This window comes from Elephas maximus, chromosome 7, assembly GCF_024166365.1.
Source record: "Elephas maximus indicus isolate mEleMax1 chromosome 7, mEleMax1 primary haplotype, whole genome shotgun sequence".
Taxonomy (NCBI): domain Eukaryota; kingdom Metazoa; phylum Chordata; class Mammalia; order Proboscidea; family Elephantidae; genus Elephas; species Elephas maximus.
The window spans coordinates 92,097,226-92,121,833 of NC_064825.1; the positions used below are offsets into that span (position 1 = coordinate 92,097,226).

Genomic DNA, 24,608 nt, shown 5'->3' on the forward strand with positions numbered 1-24,608 from the left:
AATGAGGAAAGCAGATGAAGCTGTGCAGTTGCGTGTTGTGGCCGTGGATCATTGGCTCTTAATTGCATTTTTCCTTTAGTTCTATATCCATAAAAATACTGTTAATCTTTTTCTAGATAGACAATTTCCTAGATTTAGAAGATCTGGACATGGATGAAGATATTAAGCCTCAGATAAGCAAGGGTATGCCTTCTATTTTTCTTTCTATACCACTTACCCTCTTTCTAGAAACTACAAATAAAGCTTTAGACAGTTTTTCTTTTTTTTTTTTTAGAAACCCCTGCCTCCACCTATTTATTCCTTGGTTGTGCAAATAGTTAACATGCTCAATTGCTAACCAAAAGGTTGGAGGTTCAAGTTTACCCAGAGGCATCTCGGAAGAAAGGCCTGGCTATCTAATTCCAAAAAAACAGCCATTGAGAACTCTTTGGAGGACAGTCCTACAGCATGAGTCAGAATTGACTCAACAGCAGCTGGTACTGGTACTTCTGCCTCCTCTGAGATGGGGAGAACTGATGTGAAACTTCTTTTTCAATAAAGAAGATTTCATCTCTTGATATTGTAAAGCCTTTGGTTTTACATGAAATAAAAGTGGCCCCTTTCCAGCCTATCACTTGATTGAATTCTCGGCTATCTCAAGTAGAGCCGTGGTTTGTCAAACCCTTCTTTCCTAGAAGCACATGTTGTAAATTGAGATTATTTTGTCGGGATTCATAAAATATCAATGGATCATAAAAGTCACAAAAATATCGGAATTGATCACAAAACTAAAAATAAAATCCAAATTTTTGGTTTTAGAAATATTTATTAAATACGTAAAACAGAACACTTAATACTGGTGTTATGCTATAAATGTTTCTTCTGGAGCGTTTTTCCTTATGGTCTGGACTGGGGGAGGCTTCTTAACAATAGTCCATCGATACTTGTGATGCCTGTTCCCTGGCTAAGATTTCTGTGTGAGCATAGGTATCCTGCCTTGCTCAAAAGACTTTTTAAAGTATGTTCAAAATTACGGTTATTTGTTTTGAAAACTCATTGATGACTTAATATGCAAGAATATCTCAGAGTCAATTTAAACACTAGGGAAGGAATGGTTTTCCTGAGGGTGTTATATGTGTTGTTCACAGTCTTCAGGTAGTCATAAAGTTGAATTATGGCCATTATTGTTGGGGGTCGGTCTTATTTATTATCGGACAGGAGTTAAAGTGACTGGCTGCAGTTGATTTGGGAGTGGAGACTGTCTGTGCCTTGGTCGTAGAAGCCCTTGTTCTGACTTCTCTGACTGCCTGAATTTGATAGGCTTCGGTAACTGGAAGCAATCAATATTTTTAATCTACTTTGAAAAATCCACACTACTACATTGAGGGGATTGTTTCCCAAGTGCACTATTAGCCATTAGACTTTGCAGTTACTTACTGGGCTCCTGTGAGATCAGAGGTCTAAAGGAATCACATCGTCCAGGGAGAGGTTCTCTAATTGCAGCTCTGGATTTCTATGTAAAAACAGGTGAGGGGCTCTGATTGGATTAGAGATGCTAAGGACTTGAGAGGAAGCTGCTTTTGCTGACCAAGCACGTTGCTTTTTGGTGTTACTGTTGGGGAGGGGGCGCTTATTAAAAATGCAGATTCCTGAGTCCTATTCCCTAGAGAGAGTCTAATTGAGATGGTCTTTGGTGGAATGTAGGGATCTGCTTTTTTTAACCAGTATCAGACGATTCTGATACCAGTGGTCTGTGGATGACACTTGGAGACAAATGGTTCTAGTCAGAGGACACAAAAGAGCATGTGTTCGACATTTTTGTGATGGTTTAAATCTCTTGCCTTCTGCCTGTAACGAGAAGGCCTTATATACTGATATGAACTGACATAGCCAAAGAATTGCATGAGTGAGCTCTTACCAAAACCTTATGTGATTCTTGTCATATCAGCCTTTTTACCTTTTCCATTATGGTCACACTGTTTTCTTTAAATATTTTTAAGGTTATATATTTTTTATTACTAGCTCTACTTTATTAAAAAAAAATTGAGTAAAAGGCTCTCACTAATTTGATTTTTCCAGAAATCATATAACAGGCAGTCTTGCATTTGTGTGTAAAAGGTTGCTAAGGCTGAACCAAGTCTCAGTAGGCTTGAATGAGCTAGTCCAGACCTTCTCACATGTAAAATAATATGAAAAACCTAGGCTGAAAAGCAACCCAAGCTTCAGTGATCTAGTCCAATTACTGAAAAGACCACTAGGGCTTCACGATTTTCATAATGCACAATCTGGGTCACTTGAAAGGAGAAAAAAAAATTAAATAGTCTGTGCCAAGGTGAATTTCAGTTTGGGCTTAATTGTTTTACACTTCAGGAATGTGAGCAGAAGGCAAATATTTGTATCAGATGGGAAATCTGACATTTTAAATAGGCAAGTTGCTTGTATAATTTTGGCAGCTGGGAGGTTTACTGATTAGATTACGTTGTTATTGTTTAAGCAACAGATTTGCCTCGGGCAACAAGGAAGTGGGCTGCATATTGTTTTTCTACCATCGACTTTATTTGTTCACCTTATTCGCTTTCATAAATATTCTCCAAGATGCAGGCGCATGATTCTCAATATTTGGTTTATCTTTTTGGCAGCCCAGGTAGAGAGAGTGAAGACTGTTTTTTCAGAGGAACCAATTTTGTGCAGTAGAATCGAGCAGATGTCTGAGAGTAACGTTTTAGTGCCACAAAGTTTGGTTTTCTGTGATTATTTGACATCAAGTCAGCCACCTTTTTCTCCTTTGAATTTGAGAGAGGACCGTTAACTTCAGCTTAATGGTACTGAGCATTTGTAGTGACTGCCATGACCAGCCTAGCTGACTCAAACTGTTATCCAGCAAAATTATTTGGGATGGCTATTGCTTATAATGCTGAGGCTCTTAGAGGGGGAAGACTCTTCTGGTTGTTGTTCTTTCTTTCCTCTTCTGTTGCTCTGGCCTGTTCTCTGGTTGAGTGCAATTGTACTACCTTGCACAAGTCGTTTGTCTGGTGGTGGGTATACTTATGCTGTGGTTGATTGTGTTGGTTGAGAATGAACGCTCTTTCCTGCTCAAAGATTGACAGTCTTGTTTGCTTTTCATTTTCAAGCTCTCCTTCAGCACTCCCAAATAGTCCATTAATGGCTAAGTGCATACAAACGGGGGGCTTAGTCACCTCTTCTTTTTTTCTCCCTAACTCTTTACTTCTCTGCAATTTTAAGCAACTTTAGGCAGCTTTATGCATGACCAGGGACTCTATTAGACAAATATTTAACAACCGTGACCAGTGCCTGGAATATAATGAAGAATAAAAAAGGCCCTGTCCCTGCCCTCATGTAGTTTAGGGGAAAAATCAGAGATGATCGTAAATCACAATCTGATTGCTGTTCCTTTGAAGATAACATGCTTTCCTCTTCATTTGGCTGCTTTTAAGATTTTCTCTTTGTTTTTCAGTAACTGTACTATGATGTACCTTGGTGCTGTTTTCTTAGCATTTATTTTGCTTGAGATTTTGTAGAAATTATTATAAGTGTTAAGAACTTCTCAGGTGGTACCTCTTCAAATATTACTTGTGTCCCCAACATTTTTACCATGTTCCATGTATGTTCCTTTTAATATTTTCCATCTTTTTTATTTTCTTTTTGCTTCATTGTGTTTTCTACTAGAGTTTAGTTCACTAATCCTTTCTTGATCCATATCGGATCTCCTGTTAAATCTGTCTGTGTTTCAGTTATTGTAGTTTTTAAAATAGTTCTGGAATATCTCTTTTTATCAGTTCTCTGCTGAAATCCTCTGTTTTGCCATTTATTTGTTTTGAACGTACTAATTACTTATTTTACAGTTCATGTCTCATAACACCAACACCTGAGACCTTCTGTTTGTCCATTTGTATACCTTCTTTTGATCCTGTGTTGTTGTACACCTGATAATTTTTATTTGAATGCTGAAACTTGTATTTGAAAATTGTAGAGACTCTGGATGATGTTAACTTCCTCCAGAGAAGATTTTCTTTAACGTTTTGCAAGCAATTGTCAGATAGGAATAATAATAATAAAAAAAAACCCCAAACCCATTGCCACTGAGTTGATTCCAACTCATAGTGACCCTATAGGACCTGCCCCATAGAGTTTGTGAGGAGCGCCTGGTGGATTTGAACTGTAGACTTTTTGGTTAACAGCCATAGCTCTTAACCACTATGCCACCAGGGTTTCCAGGTAGAAATACCTCACCTTAATCCAATCAGGGTTGAGCTGATTCAAGACTGGGTTTCTGGCTTTGTGCAGGTTGCTCTAGTTCTAGTTCTTGCTTATTCCTTGGCTGTGGCCCTTCGTGGTAACCGTAGCCCTTCCTTATTGGAGGCCCTGAACTCTGATTTTTATTTGTGTAGTACTGTGAGTCTGTCTGTAGCTCTGCTTAGCTCCTCAGCCACTTAGCCCCTTTCATCTTAGCTTCTCAGCCTCTGCTGATAAATGAGTGAATGCCATGAGTTGAAAAGCAGCTTAGACTCTTAGGCTTACTTCTCAATGCTTTCCTTCTGCCTGGGATCATGGACCCTCAAGTCCTGGGCTCTGCGTTAGTAACCCTTCAATGTCTTCAAATACAGTAAGTCCCTGAGTTACAAATATTCAACTTACGGACAACTTGTACTTGCCCTTTAATGTTATATAAATTTGCCCTCACTTTGAAATGATAGAGCCAACCCCTACTCGCAACAGATTCTTCAACACGTTCACCTTCACTTGCTGCACGAGCAGCTTTTATTTATTTTATTATGCTTTAGATGAAGGTGTGTAGGACAAACTAGTTTCTCATTAAACAGTACACATATTGTTTTATGACATGGGTTAACAACCCCACTATATGTCAACACTCTTGTTTGTCAACCTTGGGTGCCCTGTTACCAGCTTTTCTGTCCCCTCCTGCCTTCAAGTCCTTGCCTCAGGGCTGGTGTGCCCATTTAGTCTCATTTTGTTTTATGGTCCTGTCCAGTCTTTGGCTGAAGGGTGAACCCCAGGAGTGACTTCATTACTGAGCTGAAGGGGTGTCTGGGGTCCATACTGTTAGGGTTTCTACAGTCTTTGTCAGGACAGGAAGTCTGGTCTTTCTTTTTGAGGTAGAATTTTGTTCTATATTTTTCTCCAGCTCTGTCCAGGACCCTCTATTGTGATCCCAGTCAGAGCAGTCAGCGGTGGTAGCCAGGCACCATCTAGTTGTACTGGACTCAGTCTGGTAGAGGCTGTGGTAGATGTGGTCCATTAGTCCTTGGAATAATCTTTGCCTTGTATCTTTAGTTTTCTTCATTATCCCTTTGTCCCAAAGGGGTGAGACCAGTGGAATATTCTAGATGGCCACTCACAGGCTTTTAAGACCCCAGATGCTACTCACCAAAGTAGAATGTGGAACATTTTCTTTATAAACTATGTTACACCAGTTGAGCTAGATATTCCCTGAGACCATGGTTCCCACAGCCTCAGCCCAGCAGTTCAATCCCTCAGGGAGTCTGGATGTGTCTACGGAGCTTTCATGACCTTGCCTTGTACAAGTTGTGCTGGCTTCTCCGGTATTGTGTACTGTCTTACCCTTCACGAAAGTTACCACTTATCTATTGTCTATTTAGTGTTTTCCCCTCCCTTGTAACCATCAAAGATTGTTTCTTTTTGTTTATAAACCTTTTCATGAGTTTTTACAGTGGTGGTCTCATACAGTATTTGTCCTTTTGTGATTGACTTATTTCACTCAGTATAATGCCCTCCAGATTCATCCATGTTATGAGATGCTTCACAGATTCATCATTGTTCTTTATCGTTTCATAATACACCATTGTGTGTATGTATCAGAGTTTGTTTATCCATTCATCTGTTGATCGGCATCTAGGTTGTTTCCATCTTTTCTCTATTGTGAACAGTGCTGCAGAGAACACGGGTGTGCATATGTCTATTCGTGTGATGACTCATTTCTCTAGGATGTATTCTTAGGAGTGGGATTGCTGGATCATATGATATTTCTATTTCTAGCTTTCTAAGGAAGTGCCATGTTGTTTTCCAAAATGGTTGTATCATTGTGCATTCCCACCAGCAGTGCATAAGAGCTCCCATCTCCCCACAGCCTCTCCAACATTTGTTGCTGTTTCTTCGATTTGCACCAGTAATGCCAGGGTTAGGTGCTATCTCATTGTGGTTTTGATTTCCATTTCTCTAATGGCTAGTGATCTTGTACATTGTCTCGTGTGTCTGTTGCTGCTTGAATGTCTTGTTTGGTGAAGTGTCTGTTCATTTCCTTTGTCCATTTTTTAATTGGATTATTTGTCTTTTTGTTGTACAGGTGTTGGATTTTCTTGTAGATTTTAGAGGTTAGACCTTTGTCTGGTTTGTAATACCCCAATTTTTTTCCCTGTCTGTAGGTTCTCTTTTTACTCTTTTGGTGAAGTCTTTTGATGTGCATAAGTGTTTAATTTTTAGAAGATCCCAGTTATCTAGCTTATCTTCTGGAGTTTGTGTGTTGTTGGTTGTGGTTTGTGCCCTGTTAATGTGTATTAGGGCCTCTAGTGTTGATCCTGTTTTTTCTTCTATAAACTTTATAGTTTTTGGCTTTGTATTTAGGTCTTTGATCCATTTTGAATTAGTTTTTGTATATGGTGTGAGGTATGGGTGCTGTTTCATTTTTTTGCAGATGGACATCCAGTTTTGCCAGCACCATTTGTTAAAGAGACTGTCTTTTCCCCATTTGATGGACTTTGGGCCCTTATTGAAGATCAGGTGGCCATAGGTGGATGGATTTACATCTGGGTTCTCAATTCTGTTCCATTGTTCAGTGAATCTGTTGTACCGGTACCAGGCCTTTTTGGCTACTGTAGCTGTAGGTTGTGCAGTCAGGTAGTGCAAGTCCTCCTACTTTATTCTTCTTCAGTAGTGCTTTACTTATCCGGGGCGTCTTCCCTTTCTATATAAAGTTAATGATAAGTTTTTCCATCTCTTTAGAGAATGTTGTTGGTATTTGGATTGGGATTGCATTGTATTTGTAGATCTCTTTGGGCAGAATTGTCATTTTCACAATGTTGAGTCTACTTATCCATGAGTATGGTATGTTTTTCCATTTATGTGGATCTCTTGATTTCTCACGGTAGTGTTTTGTAGCTTTCTTTGTATAGGTCATTTATATCCCTGGTTAGATTTATTCCTAAGTATTTTATTTTTTTAGGGCCTATTATAAATAGTATTATTTTCCTGATTTCCTTTTCATCATTCTCTTTATTGGTGTATAGGAATTCAACTAATTTTTGTATGTTTATCTTGTATCATTCTACTCTGCTTAATCTTTTTATTAGTTCCAGTAGTTTTCTCATGGAGTCTTTTGCGTTTTCGTTATGTATAGTATCATATCATCTGCAAATAGGGACAGTTTAACTTCTTCATTACCAATTTGGATGCTCTTTATTTCTTTTTCTTGGCTTATTGATGAGCAGCTTTTAAATCACTGAAAAGGCTTTGAGCCTTTTCTTACACTAAACCCTATTGCCGTTGAGTTGTTTCCGACTCATGGCAACCCTACAGGACAGAGCAGAACTGCCTCATAGGGTTTCCAAGGAATGGCTGGTGGATTTGAACTGCTGCTCTTTTGGTTAGCAGCCTGAACTCTTAACCATTGCACCATCAGGCCTCCTTTTCTTGCACTAAAGTAAGGCTAAATAACCATATGCATCTGTTCTGACTTACCTAGAAAGTCGTAAAAACACACTTAGGAATGGATCTTGTTTGTAAACTGGGGACTGCCTGTAATTGACTTTTGTAATTTATCCAGATTTTCTAGATGTTCTTGGTGGGAAGGCTGGGCAGATGTTAGACCAGGGGACACCTGCTATGGTGTGGGAGCCCCTCGGGAACCCTGATATCCTTTCGGAGATATGCAGGTCAAAGCTATTTTTATAATAAGAAAAACCAAACCTGCTGTGATTGGTTTGATTGTAACTCTAAGTCAATGTTTGCCTTTTCCACTGTGTTGACATTTGCACTGATGTTGTAAATGATGTGCAAAGATACTGGCTCCTTTGTATGAATCAAGGTAGTGACATCAAACTATATGTGTCATTGTAATCAGTCAAGATGGTGGCATTTAGTGAAGATGAAAATAAGGCTTTTGGTTGTTTTAGAAACAATTATTAAGATCAGATTAAGTTTCTGAAAGCATCTCTGTTTTAGAAGGCTTTACAGAGAACTTTGGAAATTCTTTTTCGCTCAGTAAATACATTCATCCCCCCCCCCCGGGGAAAATATGAATATATCAATAACCCATCCATGATTATAAAATGTTTAAAAGATAATTTAGTTTTCTTCATAATATACGCCTTACCAGGTGGTTCTTATCCATATTAGTTTCAACCTTTAAGAAATTTCCGTCATCTTTAGAGTTAAAGCCATTCAGTTTTGTTCTTGATTATCCTCTGGTTGATTTTATGTATGAAAGTCTTATTGCTGTGACAACATTTAGTTCTTGAAGGCAAGGACTGTACTTATTTCACATCATCGACAATGTCATACTGTCAGGTAGACTCTTCATACTTGCCGTTCAGTTTAAAAGTTGAGATGCAGGAAATTCATTTCCTGTCTGTAAGTATTTGTTGAGAATTTCCTATGTAGAAGGGGCTGTGTTAGGCACCAGTAGAGACAGGCATTTGCACATTTTGCTTTTACAGTGAAGAGACAAATGACAAGAATTTAAAATGTGGAGAATATGGAATCTTATTTTTTGAAAGAATTGTTCCCATGCCAGAAGAATTTTTATGAAAGAAATGGCTTTTGTTAAAAATCCTGCCTCCTTTGCAAATAGATTTAGAAGATCAAGAGTTTCAGTGAAGGAGTTACAATGTTGTCCTCCTCATGGCCTGAGGATTTTAAATAGCCCTGAAAGGAGAATTGCTTTTGATTTCACATTTGAACCAATGTTTGCACTGGCAGCCAATGGGTCGGGTAGATACCAGGTTTGACATGAAGAAGTCTGAACCTAGGCCAGTCCTAGGCAGTTACACCACGCAGCTCAGTAAGGGAGTTTGGCCTTAAACTTGTAAATAGGTACATTAGACAGCTGGCCTTTCCATCAACCTTAACCCCATAACCCACTGCTGTTGAGTCTATTCTGACTCAAAGCAATCCTATAGGACAGAGTAGAACTGTCCCATAGGGTTTCCAAGGAGTGGCTGCTGGATTCAAATTGTTGACCTCTTGGTTAGCAGCAGAGCTCCTAACCACTGCACAACCAACCGTACTGTATTAAAAATGATTATTTCTCTGAGTATAAAATGTTTGACAAGGTCACTGAACATTGACTAACCATGCTGAGGTGCTATATAGTAAGGACATTTCTTGGCCCTGAGTTTGTATGTATAATCTGATAAATTTAAATGAAATATGTAATGAAAATGCTTATCTAAATGTAGAAGCTCACAATAGAGGGTCCTGGACAGAGCTGGAGAGAAATGTAGATCAAAATTCTAACTCACAAAAAAAAAAGACCAGACTTACTGGCCTGACAGAGACTGGAGAAACCCCAAGAGTATGGCCCCTGGACGCTGTTTTAGTTCAGTAATGCACTTACTCCTGAGGTTCTCCCTTCAGCCAAAGATTGGACAGGCCTATGAAACAAAACAAGACTAAAGGGGCACACCAGCCCAGGGTCAAGGACTGGAAGGCAGGAGGGGACAGGAAAGCTGGTAATAGGGAACCCAAGGTCGAGAAGGGAGAGTGTTGACATGTGGTGGGGTTGGTGACCAATGTCACAAAACAATATGGGAGCTGACCCTTTAATGAGAAGCTAGCTTGTTCTGTAAACCTTCATCTAAAGTACAATTAAGAAAAAAAGCAGAGTTCCGGGTGGGGCCTGGGGTTGTGCATATTTAACCAGCTCCTGGCTAATGGCGCTAATGCTGCTGATCTTTGCTTTTCTGAAGAGTATCATCAGCATGCCTGGGACTCATTGAAAGTACAGACCTTCAGGCCCCACCCCAGCCTGCTGCATATGAATCTAAGACAAAAAATAGATAAATAAATGTTGAAGTTCATAATGTGACATTGTGGCTGAGAGCATGGGCTCTGCTGACAGTCTGCTTGGCTCTGCCACTTTCTAGCTGTGGGATCTTGAGTAAGGTCGCTCCCAGTGCTCAGAGCTCATTACCTGCAAAACAGGAACTAATAGAGCTGTTGGGAGGATTAGCTGAGTTGATGCATATAAAAGACCAGGTACATAAATGTTTGCTATTATTATTTTTATTTCTGCTAATCAGTTAGATCATATTCTAAGATTTCAATAATTAATAGTAATAGAACTACTTTCTTCACCATCCACTGCATCCAGATTCCTGGTTTCCAGGCTGTCTGTGTTCTTTGTTGCTGTAGTCTAAAAATTCTGTTATTTTGTGTGTGTGTGTGAAGGTGATATCTGCAGTGGTGAAAGATATGCATTTCAAGTGAGTTTCAGTTTTTGAATATCAGTACCTGCTCAGTTGTCTTCTAATATTGCTGCCATTGGCAACAACCAAGGCATGCCTGTTGCTAATTAATCACTTCCACTGAGAACTTAATTAGTGGATTAATTAGGATCATCGTTGAGTAGCAGGCAGCATCATCCTGAGCCAGCCGCGAGTTACTGACTAGCCCTGGCAAGCTCTTCTGGTCCTACGAAAACTTAGACTAAGGAGAAAATCTGTTGTGTTTTTCTTTTTCTTCTTCTTTTTTTGGTCCTTTTTGAAGCTCTGGAAAAATCATCAGTTGTCTGTGATGCATCTTTATCACACGTATAAAACTAAGGGAACATACTCCTTTACAATGGACCAATCAGAAAATGAGATTGGTTAGCGAATTCTTGTGACTGCTAAACAAGCTGGGAACATGCTGTTTGCAAGTGTTGAAAATTGGCCTATGCATTCTGATTAAGACAGAGTATTGTATTTGTCTGCTAAAAGTTACTTTCCTTCTGGCATCATTGTTTTTTAATATACTTTTTTGAAATATTGCCATATTGTTACAAGATGAAATCAGCACTCCGTTTTCTTTCTCTTTACCCCTCAGGAAAAGAAGGGAAAATGAGGCAAACATAGCATCTTCTTGCCTTGTTTTTCTATAGAAACAGAGCTTGGGCTAGGGGTGAAAGCATGATGAATTTACTCCAAAAACAGTATTTCTGACAGGCCTTTTGGATAGATTGCAACTTTGCAATAGTTAGATAAAAATAAATGTCCCAAAGTCTTCTGTGTTATAGAAAAGGGAATTACTTGAGTCAAGTTCTCAAGTGAAGACAAACCCCCTGAAACCCTAAGCAGTTGCCGTCCAGTTGACCCCAGCTCATGGTAGGCTCATGTGTATCAGTAGAGCTGCTCTGCCGAATTTCTGTGGCTCTGACAGTTTGGAGGCAGATCACCAGGCCTTTCTTCTCAGACACTTCTGGGTGGGTTTGAACTGCCAAGCTCTTGGTTAGTAGCTGAGCATTTAACCATTTTCTCTACCCAGACAGGCACTATGAAATGGATCTGTACTTTACCTGGGCATATTTGCTTCTTTCTTTTGGCTATTATAGGCTTTTAGATGATTGAGGAAAATTATGAGCTTGATGAAATTATCAAGAGAAATATTTTGTATCCAACAGATTTGCTGCTGCTTCCAGGAGAAGTGGAACAAGACATCAGCACCAGTGCTCCTTCTTATATTCCTTCAGTGGGCCAGCGTCTTACCCCTAAAGTAAAGCCAAGGCCTACCACAAACGGGGCTGGCAAACCCATGGAAGAGGTACTACCCAGGAGATTCAACTGGACATGAAACCACATTGATTTTGTAACCTGCCATTTTAGAGAAATGCTACTAGGCCCATGTGCTTTTGTATTTTTTTCAGATTTGGGAAAACTTAGAATTCAAGTTGCATAATTGGACCTTCTCACTGCCATCCATCTCTAGCATGTATCTTCTTTTTTAGACACATAGAGCAATTGTGCTGTAATGTGGGAAGTATTTGTGTTTTATGAGGTACGCCATGCAGCATGACAGTGCTATCTGGGGACGAAGCAATAGAAAGGAAGGACAGTTTTACCTCTTTTAATCTGAACTGGCCCTTTTTCTTTGTATTACTTTTTCTAAGGTACTGTAAACCTTTTGTATTAGTTAAGGTAAGGCCAGGGTATTCTGTAACAGAGAATCACAATAATAATTCAGTGGCTGAAAGTGTAACCGAATATGGGTTCCTATTAGCAGACTGAAATAAGACAGACATACACCACCAGTTGCAAGGAAAACAGAAAGTGGTAATTGTTTGTGCAAACAAGGAGCAACGAGGGGGCTCACAGCCAAAAGACCAGGAGCTTCCTGCCCCAAGGGAGCTGGGAGCTTTTATATCCTCGAGTCCCCAGGGGATAGGGATTGGCACCCGAAATCCAAAACCCTGAGCCCTCTCATGCCCAAATTTGGAGATCCCAGTGCTGAGTCTTGTTGCAGAGGAAGTCGACATTGTGGGAACCTCTTGCTTTGCAAAGGGGCTTCCGTGTTGTAGCGTGCCAGAGAACATCTTCCCCTCCAGCGATGCTCAGGTCTTGTGTCAGGTTAAGGATACGGTTCTTCAGGTCCTGCGTATGCATCAAGATTCAGGCTCGCGCATGCTCAGAGATCCGGTGTCAAATTCAAACTGCAGTTAGAGGCCCAGTTAGGGGCCTCGGTTAGAGACCTTGGCTTGGTGGGCTGCGAGCAGAAGGGGTAGGGGTGGTGGGAACTGCAGTGGAGCGGGGAAAGCCTTGGTAGAGGCTTCAAAAGGAGATAGAAGTTTATTTCTCTTGTGTAAGTCTGAGGAGAGCATCGGAAGCAACCAGGTAGCCCTGTTCCCTGGAGTCGTTCAGGGACCCTGGTTCCTTCTCCCTGGATCCCCACTGTTCCTCAGGGCATTGTCCTCATCTGATATCCCAAGCCAAGTCTCTATCACACTTGGAGTGATGGGGGATGAGAGCATGGGGGAAACATACTTCCCCAAGACTGAGGAGTCATGACCCTTCGTTTTGCTGACATTTCACTGGCAACCACTTATCACTTACGTGTTCGTCTCCAGCCATGAGGGAGCCTGGAAAATGTGATCTAGCCACGTGCTTCAAATGCAGGGGCGGATGGAATACCTGCTACACCTTTATTCTCCCAAATGCTCCGCTTTTGAAAGTCATCTTTCACCATCATTTTGCACCCCTTCTACATACACTGAACAAGAGTGCACCAACAGAGGCTGCTGGTGGTGTTGGATAGGGACTTTTATCTACCCTCCTTACTCTAACATAAAGGGGATGAGGCACATGAAATTGTTAAAGGCTGTTTATTATCGCTTCCTAATAAAACCCCTCGTGCGTTTCTTGTTTAATCATTCAGGTGCTAGTCTTATCACTTCCAGATAGTCTGTTATGGAAGCAATCATTCAATCGGAAATAATCCACATATTTGAATTTTAAATTGCCCTTTTCTCATAGAACCTTTGTTCCCTGATATCACAAAGGTACGTCTGGAATTCATGCAGACTTGTATTAAACCCCTACATTGGTTACCAGATAAACTGGTAAAGAAAGACACTTTTTATTGTGCTTTTTGGATTATGAATTGCTTTCTCTAAGTAGTAAGAAGCTAAAATTGCAAACTTATTTCTAGCAGGAATCAGCTTCTTTTAAAGACTTATTCTTGTTTTTAGTTGTGACAATACAAGTTATTATGGAACCCTGGTGGCACAGTGGTTAAGCATTTGGCTGCTAGCCAAAACGTTGGCAATTTGAATCTACTAGTCTTTCCTTGGAAACTCTATGGGGCAGTTTTACTCTGTCCTATAGGGTTGCTATGAGTTGGAATCAACTCCATGGCAACGGGTTTGGTTTTTTGGTTTTATACAAGTTATTGGGTCAATGAATTTTCATGACATCTAGGACCATTATGTTGTTGTTAGGTATCATCGAGTTGGTTGTGACTCATAGTGACCCTGTGTACAACAGACCGAAACACTGCCCAGTCCTGGGCCATCCTCACAATCATTGCTAAGTTTGAGCTCATTGTTGCAGCCACTGTGTCAGTCCATCTTATTGAGGATCCTCCTCTTTTTTGCTGACCCTATACTTTATCAACCATGATGTCCTTCTCCAGGGACTGGTCCCTCCTGATAACATGTCCAAAGTTTGTGAGATGAAGTCTCGCCATCCTTGCTTCCAAGGAGCATTCTGACTATACTTCTTCCAAGACAGATCTCTTTGTTCTTCTGACAGTCCATGGTATATTCAGTATTCTTTGCCAACACCATAACTCAAATACATCAGTTCTTCTTCAGTCTTCCTTATTCATTGCCCAGCTTTTGCATACATATGAGGTGATTGAAAATACCATGGCTTTGGTCAGGTACACCTTAGTCCTCAATGTGACATCTTTGCTTTTTAATACTTTAAAGAAGTCTTTTGCAGCAGATTTGCCCAATGCAATATGCCCATATAATGGTCCAGTAGGACCATTATAAAAAAAAAAAAAAAAAATTTTTTTTTATAAATTGGTATAAAATGGTTTTAGTTGATTGGTTAAAAAAAGCTAGATAATTTCTGGTATCTTTCAGGAAATCTGGTCAGGAAAATGTAAATTAAAACCCTGTACGGATCATTACATCTTTAAAAGGAATATAAATTCCTTATCAGAAAATGCATTTTTTAATATTGGTGTCAAAATGGTATGAATGATGTTTGAGTTGGTAAACCAGTGAGCCATAGATGAATTAATATTGCTGTTTTTGATATCCCTAGCAAAAATCCCTGGGATTTTTATTTCTAACCATTATTTGTTAGAGAAACTTTTCGGAACTGTTGAGAATCACAATATGGTACCCAGCCTGCCTTGGTTTAATCATATTATTAATCTTATTTTAAAGTACTCAATTCCAGTGAAAGATCATAATCATCAATTTCTTGCAAATATGTCCAGTAAGAGCCTACTAAGGGACTGTATTTGGGAGCTAGAGATGGTAGTTGCTTTCTGTGACTTCAGTCCAAAAGATGAAAATGTATCCTGGATGTCCTGACTTCCTCATAATTGCCCATAGAGAACATCAACTTTCTGATATGAAGTGGACCAATCTAATTTTTTCTTTTTCCAATTTGATCATTGGTTTTATATATATGTATTTTTCTTTTAGAGTCAAACATTTTTCAAGAACTTTCCACTTTATATTTGTGAGTAACTTCTTGCCTTGATTACTCTGTTTTGGGGACTTTTGGAGGTTTTTGAACAGCTTCATAGCAAAAAGTTCACAATTAGGAAGATTACAAAATTGCATTTTATTCTTTCCAAAACCATACAAGAGAGGAATGGAAGAAATATTTAGGGTTATTTTAATGGGAGATCTCCTGTTCTTCCAATTCATAATGGACTCTCAAAATTTTCACCTATAGAGCTTTATGTACCATATTACTTTGTAATATAGCCTACAGCTAAATGCTGATGCTATTGGTCTGAGCATTAAGCTCTGGTTTCTTTAATTTGCTGATGTTATACTATGAATGAAAATGATTCCTCCTTTAACAGTGTCTCTGCTAGCATAAGTCACATGAGCAATTTTAAGGAAACTAGGAGTTTTCTAATAGTGTATAAATTGTATTCCCAGAGAGGCTACAAAATGATTTCAATTAGATTTGAAATGAGACACCTGAAATCCACATATTTCTCTCAACTCCTTAGGCAAAAATAAGTCAATAACTTAATTCACAGTTGCTTTTTGTTTAGTAGCAAGGGATTTGGTGTTCCATTGCACAAATTCTTCACTTTGAAATAAATCAGAATTTCAGTTTGTAATCGAAAAATCTCAACAGTCGTGTAGCTTGTTTTGTTGTTGTTGTTAGGTGCCGGTGAGTCTGTTGCAACTCAGAAGCGACTCTGCGTACAACAGAACAAAACACCGGTCGGTCCTCCAGCCTCACAGTCGTTGCCTTGTTTGAGCCTGTTGTAGCCACCGTGCCAGTCCATCTCACTGAGGGTCTTCCTCTCTTTCACCAGCCCTCTGCTTTGCCAGGCATGATGTCCTTCTCCAGGGATTGGTCCCTCCTGGTAACATATCCAAAGTGCATGAGATGAAGTCTCAGCATCCTCACTTCCAAGGAGCACTCCAGTGGTATTTCTTCCAAGACAGACTTCTTTGTTCTCCTGGCAGTCCATTCAACATTCCCAAAACTTGCCATGGCAGTCAGCGGCTGAAATACATAAACAGAGATGTAACGTGACTATATTTTTCTGTAACAAAAGGGTTTATAACGTGAATACATTCTTTTATTGAGAATAGGCCTTACTCATTTTAAAATCTCATTTGATTTATTATACTTCTATTTCCCAGTTGGGCAGCATGAAAATATTTTGTCTCAATCACTTCCTATTTAAGAATATAGGCAGTTTCACTCTTTCTTCTCATGTTCTTGGCAAGATCGCAGTGATGTTTTCTGAATTCCACTTTACTTGTCATCTCACTTTGAATGACATATGTGCCCCTTGTTTTGGAAGACTTTAAATTCATTCATGTATGTCTTCATAAGCTTACTTATTAAAATGCAGCAGCATCAGAACTGATGCCAATCACAGTGCCAGGCATATAGTAACATGCAATAAATATTCATTGAGTGGGCAAATAAATTAGACCCACCACTTACTGGGAATGAATTTCTAATATAATAATTTGGTTAGGGGTCATTTTCTCTTTTCCTCTCTGCTGGTTCATCCCCCTCAACGTGTAAACATGTCAAGTCTCCCTAATCCTTAACAAAATGAGAAAAATTAGGAGAAAACCCAACCTTCCCTTCACTTCGGACCCCTCTTTTTTGGCTGCTATCTGTTTTTCCCTCTCTTTTCGTCCATACTTCATAAAGCACCCGGCTCTTTTCTCCTACTTGACTCTGCTTCCTTCCCTCTCACCCCCATTCAGTAGATAGCAGTATGTCCTTGGCTCCAGTCACCTGACTGAGTATATTTGGAGCAAGGATACCAGTTACTTTGTAATTGTGAATCCGGTGCTCACATCTTGGTCTTTATTTTAATGGCTCTCTTGGCTGTGTTTGACATCGTTGATGATTGCTTCCTCCGCTGACACTGGCTTTGAGTTCACTCTTTTCCTCTGGCTGTTGGTGTGTTTCTCTGATTGCTCTTTCCCGCTTCCTTTGCGTTTTTTCCTCCATCCACTGCATAAGTTGGTGTTTCTCAGGGTTCCATGCTTAGCCCGTAGTTCTTCCCACCGTACATACTTGACTCCATTTTCACCTTTAAATTATTACCTGTTACACTTACGCCACAAAGTCTGTTTCTCTAGCCTCAAGTTTGTGTATTCATTTGCCTGTTGGATATCTCCACCACAAGTCCTTGAAGTACCTTAAATTCATCATGTTAAAAACTGAGCTTATCCCCACCTGCTTCTGTTCCTGTATCCTCCCTCTTCTTGCCTTTCCATTTCCAGTCAGCCATGGAGTGCTGCCAACTTTACCCTCTAAATATTTTTCTAATATTTGCTCTATTCTCATTGTTTCTTGTCTGGACTGCTTCATCAGGCTGCTATTTGTCCTTTTCACTCCAGTCTCAACCCCCTGGAGGAGACTTCAGTCACCAAAGCGACCTATCTAGATATAATCTGGTTAGGGTAAGACATCTATCTGTTTTATATCTAGTTAGGTCCTTGAGTTCTGCAAACGGTAAATGCACTTGCCTGCTAACCGATAGGATGGAGGTTCTAGTCCACCCAGAGGCATCTCAGAAGGAAGGCCTACTCTGACGCACACGGGATTGCCAGTAGTTCGAATTGACTCGTCAGCAACTGATAATATCTTCAGCACCTAGGATGGTGCCTGTAAGTGCTCAGTAAAAATTTGAGTGAGTGAAGCAATTTGTATAAAATGCATAGATGATCAAGTCTCTACCTTGCTTTCAAAAAATCTTTCAATGGTTTTTCATCATCTCCAGGCACCATCTTCATCTCTTGCCACTCTCTGCCTTATTACACTGTATGCTCTAAGAACCCCGAGCTACTTGCAGAGGCACACACGTGAAATTCTGTATTGTATTTCCCTGGCCTGCTCATGCGAACTCCCTCTGTCTGAAAAGCATGTATCCAGTATCCAATACTGATAAAGTTGAGGGTCAGCGAAAGAAAGGAAGGCCCTCAATGAGATGGACTGACACAGTGGCTGCAACAATGGGCTCAAGCACAGGAAGAATTATGAGGATGGCACAGGACTGGTCAGTATTTTGTTCTGTTGTACATAGGTTGCTGAGTCAGAACTGACTTGATGGCACCTAATAAAAATAATAATAGTATCGAATATATAATAAACAATAATGTTTGTTAAGTGAATAAATAAAGGGGAGGGAGATGGGAATGTGAGGTTATTTGTGCTGTGCAGAGGGACTGTGGGAGCAGGGTATGGTTTCGTCGGAATTTTAGCACAGCAGAGGGATTTGTCTAGTTTGAAACTGCATTTCCGCCTCTTTGGGAGGCTGGTGAAGCAAAAGTTATTCTGTCTAGTGAGAATGGCTAGTAAGGTCTAGGCAGGTTTTAGGGACAGCAGGATGGGGTTCAAAGTCCTAGTGCAATAGTGACACTTGAAGCTTGGTAGACATGTGAGTTTTCCAAACCAGCTGCCGTGGAGTTGATTCTGACTCATGGCAACTTCATGGGTATCAGAGCAGAACTGTGCTCCATAGGGTTTTCAACAGGTGATTTTTAAGAAGTAGATCGATAGACCTCTCTTTCAAGGCGCTCCTGGGTAGACTGAACCTCCAACCTTTTTGGTAACCCTGGCACAAAAAGGCAGCAAAAGTCACTTCAGCCTAAATGCATGGTGTTACATGTAGCCTTGAGTACCTGTTTTATGGTTGGCTGGGAGACTTGCTCAGGTTATTCAGAAAAAGGTCTTTTCTTCCAAAAAGCTTTGACTTGGCTTAGTGAAAATTCCAAAGTTGATTTTTCCTGGTGTTTTCATTGCGAAGGTGACATTTTATCTGAAGCGGACTGCCCCGATTCAGTGTTGCTTCTCTTTCTGACTAATTTTGTAGCCGTAGGCAAGTTACGTAACCTTTCAGAGCTTTGTAAAATGGAGGTTGTTACTGTTGTGCATAGGGTCGCTATGAGTCGGAACCGACTGAAGGACACCTAACAACAACAACAACTTACTGCCCACATGCCTGGTTGTTTGAAGATTAGTACTAATGCCCAAGTGGTTCTCAGCCCTGTGTCTGGCACATGGTGAAGACTCAGTGGCAGCTCCTCTCGTTTTCTTTGTCAGGAACTCAAGAACTTTCTAATACAGAGAAAATGAACAAGGCTTTGAAATTTGTCTTCTTTATGGTTTTAGTAAGAGGATGTTAGATGTTGTAGCACTGTACACTTAACTATAAAACACAACTTGCTGAAAAGATAAGGTCTTAATCTGGGTTCTCTAGAGGAGCAAAAGCAGTTATATAGATGGATAGTAGATCGATCTATCCTATGTACCTATTGATCAATCAACTGACCGAACAACTGCACGTCTGAAAAACCAACCAACAAACCGACCAGCCGAGCATCTGTTTATCTCTGTATACCTACCAACCATCTGTTTATTCTGTGTACCTACCTACCATCTGTTTATATACCTACCAACCATCTGTTTATCTCTGTATAATGAGGAACAATTTAGTTATCTCTACGTACCTACCAGCCATCTGTTTATATACCTTCCAACCATCTGTTTATTTCCATATACCTACCAACTGTTTATATACTTACTAACCATCTGTTTATCTCTATGTACCTACCTCCCATTTGTTAATCTCTGTATACCTACCAACCGTCTGTTTATCTTTATGTACCTACCTACCATTGTTTTATCTCTATGTACCTACCTACCATCTGTTTATCTATGTATAGAGAGATTTACTTCAAGAAAATGATTCATGCAATAGTTGGGGCTGATGAATCCCAAATCTGTAGGTCAGGCAGTGGGCTGGATACCTCTGCTGGCTCACAGAATTGCAGGGCCTGGTGAATCTAAACTCTGAAGGTCAGGTGGCATGCTGGAGACTTCGGCAGGCAGGCATCCCAGGAGCCAGAGGTTAGGGGGCAAGAAGAGTGCTGGATCGAGAGAGTGAACTCTGCCAGAACATCCGTTTATATTCTGGAGGCAGGCCACACCCCCAAGGAAATTCTCATTTCAGCTGATTGGCTGATCACATCAGATCACGTCATGGAAAGTGATTATGGAAGAGCAGTCAATTCATGTCTGCCAAACCGTAGAGACTCATAACCCAGCCGAGTTGACACATAACAAGCCCTCACTGATAGGGAATATCTACTTTTCATTTCTTTTTCACTTTTAGTACCAGCACATCATTTCTGTGTTGTATGCTTCATTTTCATGAGCCTTGCAAAGGCACTCGAGGAGATCATCTTCCATGCAAGAATATTTAAAGCTTATTATAGCTTCAGGACTTTTTTTTTCATTCTTGCATAAACCATAGTTTTCAGTTATTTCAGCATCACCATACATATTATAGAGCTTACACAGAGGTGCTGGAAGCTTTCATCCTATCGCACACCATTTGCTTTTGAAGAGGCTTTTTAGGGGCTGATACAACGAGATGTAAGGCTTTCACTTTTTGTTTGTTAGAAAATATGCTTTTTACCTGCTTCTTCTAGGAAGTCTTAAAAAAAATCATGACTTAGGAATAAATAAATATAACATTACTGCATCTTTTGCAGCTGCCTAACTTTTAGATAAACTCTGTAATATTTAAAAAACTCTTGATAGGAATAAGAAGATCCCAGGCTTTAAAATTTAAGATGATGCTGTATGTTTTAATTCCTACTTTCATGGCCTAGGTCTTATAGGTAGTAGCTGAAGAAGTGTGTTAAGTTTATTTTTATTTTTGAAAATTGTATCTCACTGATACAAGTAAGTGGTCAAAATGTATTTAAAGTTGGTGAAAATCTCAAGGTGTATTTTCTTATGTTTTAATATAACTCTTAGATTTCAGTATGCCTCCAGCCCTGATACTACAGGTGGTAAAAATGTAATGGATGTCTGCAAGGGAGACTTTCTGAGTCTTGCCCCTGGCAAAATTAGTGAATGGCATTCATTCAGATGCAGCACAGTACAAACGGGGCATATTAGGAGGCTTAAATTAGGTCACATTGGATAACTGAATTTAGTCTTTTACTTAAAAATGGCTTAATCAACGGAGAGTGCTCAAGTCTAAAAAAAGATTAATTATTAATAAGAAGTTTATGTTTTCAACTTTGTCTTTGCTGAAATGATGGTATGTGTTTTTTCCTTTCTTACCTCTTATAGGTACTTGGAGACGAAGTTCAACCCTTCTCACTTGATGAAGAATTTGATTATGACAATGTGATGCTAACCCCCAAGTTCACTTCTGCAGAAATGGACACCATCAAAGAGCTCTGTAAACAAAAGAAGGAGAACCCCAACACGGACTTAGAGGAGCCCCATGACTGATTCACTAAGGCACCTTTATATTTATTTTTACTTTGCTCTTATTCAAACAGAATTAGAATAAAATCCTAATCCATTTTGTGTAATTTTATATGTGTGCATTCATTTATGAGTCATTTGTCGATAAGGAGATATAGCGACCAACAGGACTGACGATGTCTCTACTGTGACTGAGATCTCTTGTGCCATGTATTGCTGCATCCGATGGTTGGTGATGGTGGCGGCAGGAAGTGGGATGGGAAGCAACACCTACTATAGGGTCCATTTTGATGAGAGTACTGCTTTAGGTGCTGTGAGTATTGTAACAGATTAGAGACACGATTCCACCTTCTTGAGGGTCAAGAACAATTGCACATATAACTCACACTGTGGCACACAGAGAGGAAGTGCTTACATGGGAAGGTCACTGGTCGCACCTGTCCAGAGATAGTGGTACATATGTAAGTGCTGAGAGAGGTTGGGTTTCTGGGATTGATTGGGCAAGGCTTCAGTGAAAAGAAGCCATCTGAGAATTGATTATATGTCATTTATTAAATTCTTAACACTTTATCATTACTATTAAGCCAGATGTGATGATGGCTACAAAGCACAAGGGAAGATCTTTATCCCCAAAAGCTTCAAGTACAATTTGAGGAGTCAAGATGGGGAAAACAACTAAGAATGTAGAGCGTATTATGAAGTGCTAATTGTGTAGCACACCCATAAATGCATTAAGGGAAGGAGAAAAGAGGGGTATAGGTGCAGAAAAAAGGGGAATAGTACTTATGAAATAATTTTATTACTGAAGGAATCAGTAGCAAATCAGATGTACTTAGTCTTAATCGGTTTTCATACAGATCTGTGCCTCTGTGTGTGTGTGTGTGTGTGTATGTATGCACAAAAATTGCCACTTATGTTATTTACAAAAGAATGCCCTTGATTTTGTGCTGGGGTAGAGTTAAGTGATTTCCACACCTACTTTTCTTTATTCATTCAACAAACTTTCATAAAATACCATTTATGTGCTGAGCTTTATGCTAGGCAAAAGGGGAGGATACAAGTAAATTAGACGTGGGCTAATTTATTGGGCAGGACAAATAATGAGAGTGGAGCTGCACTGTCCAGTATAATCACTGCTAGCTGCCTGTAGTTGTTGAGTACTTGAAATGTGACTAATGTGACTCAGGAGCCACATTAAATAAAAAGAAAAAAATTTGATTCAGTTATTAGAAAACTTTTAAGTACATTTGAAACAACTTGGGTATGTGAATCTCACCTGTAAATTTATGAAATTTAAGTGTAGGATTTCATTCTACCTGGATCCACAATCAACACCAGTGGAAGCAACACTCAAGAAATCAAAGACACATTGCATCGGGCAAATCTGCTGAAAAACAACTCTTTAAAGTGTTGTAAAGCAAAGGTATCACCTTGAAAACTAAGGTGTGCCTGAACCAAGCTATGTTGTTTTCAGTTGCCTCATGTGTATGTGAAAGTTGGACAATGAATAAGGAGGACTGAAGAAGAATTGATGCGTTTGAATTGTGGTGTTGGTGAAGAATATTGAATATACCACAGACTACCAAAAGAATGAACAAATCTATCTTGGAAGAAGTAGAACCAAAATGCTCCTTAGAAAGCAAGAATGGCGAGACTACATCTCACATACTTTGGACATGTTGTCAGGAGGGACCAGTCTCCAGAGAAGGACATCATGCTTGGTAAAGTGAGGCGTCAGCTAAAGCAAGGAAGACTCTCAATGAGATGGATTGACACAGTGGCTGGAACAATAGGCTCAAGCATGACAACGACTGTGAGGATGATGCAGGACTAGGCAGTGTTTCATTTTGTTGTACGTAGGGTTGCTATGAGTCGGAACAGATTTGACTGCACCTAACAACAAGTACAGATCAGTTATTTTTGATGAGAACTTATTGTCTGAGTTAAGCTATGCTGTAAATGTAAAATGCACAATGGATTTCAAAGAATTAATATGAAAATTTAGAGTATCTTCTATGCAGTTGGTAAGGTTGTTAAAATCCCACCCTAATCCTCTTTAACATAAAATTACAATCACAAAATGGAGGACAACCACAGAATACTGGGTATCATGGCGTAACCAAGTTAATACATTTTTGGGGGGACATAATTGAATCCATGACACACGGTATATTCAATACTCTTCGCCAGCACCATAATTCAGAGTCGTGGGAGATCAGAGCCTGAATCAAAGCAGTGTGGATGGAAGAGGAGGACATGGATTTGAATAGAGATTTGGGAGCAGAACTAACAAGGATTGTTGGCTGATGCAATGTGGGCATGAGAGAGCAATTGTGAGATTGTTACTATTTGCTGTCACCATCTTCATAATTATCAGTATGCATGTGTCCATTGTTGTTGCAACTGTGTCTTTTGAGTGCCTTCCAACCTAAGGGGCTCACCTTCTAGCACTATATTGGACAGTATTCTGTTGTGACCCATAGGGTTTTCACTGGCTAATTTTTTAAGTAGATCACCAGGCCTCTCTTACTAGTCTGGAAATTCTGCTGAAACCTGTCTACTATGGGTGACCCTGTTGGTATTTGAAATATTGGTGGCATAGCATCCAGCATTATAGCAAGCTGCAAGCCTCCACAGTGTGACAAACTAACAGATGGATAGTGAGGTTAAGGTAAGATTTTAGCATGCATTCTGTATAACATGCTGACTTTGCAAGACAACCACGCTTGTTATGCGATTGTTCACAAGACCAGTGACTGTCTTTGACTCAATGTAGCATTCTGGTATTCTATTTTATTTTTTAGAAATAAAAAATTTTTGTTTTGTTGCTGTTGTTGAGAATACACACAGTCAAACATGTACCAATTCAACAGTTTCTACATGAAAATGCAGTGACATTGATTACGTTCTTTGAGTTGTACAGCCATTCTCACCTTGCTTTCTGAGTTGTTCCTCCCCCATTAGGATATACTCACTGCCTCTAAGGTTCCTATCTGACCTTTCAGGTTGCTGTTGTCAATTTGGTTCCATATAAATAGTTCTTAAAAGAGCATAATGCTCAAGGCAGACATTTTTTACTAGTTAAACTAAACTATTGTTTGGTTTTAAGACTCCATGGGATATTTTTGGTTTAATGTT

At 39.7% G+C, this 24,608-nt stretch overlaps 1 protein-coding gene across 5 annotated transcripts in view; it reads left to right on the top strand.

Moving 5' to 3' along the window:
- IFTAP (intraflagellar transport associated protein) overlaps positions 1-21,567 on the top strand; it is a 109,921-nt gene extending 88,354 nt beyond the window's left edge. For all 5 annotated transcript variants that reach the window (XM_049890894.1, XM_049890893.1, XM_049890892.1 and 2 more), the window contains 3 exons: positions 117-183; positions 11,633-11,772; positions 21,330-21,567. In XM_049890894.1, the coding sequence (XP_049746851.1) occupies positions 117-183; positions 11,633-11,772; positions 21,330-21,494 (372 nt within the window). In that variant the 3' untranslated portion in view covers positions 21,495-21,567. The remainder of the gene's footprint in view (positions 1-116; positions 184-11,632; positions 11,773-21,329) is intronic.
- The last annotated feature ends 3,041 nt before the right edge of the window (positions 21,568-24,608 follow it).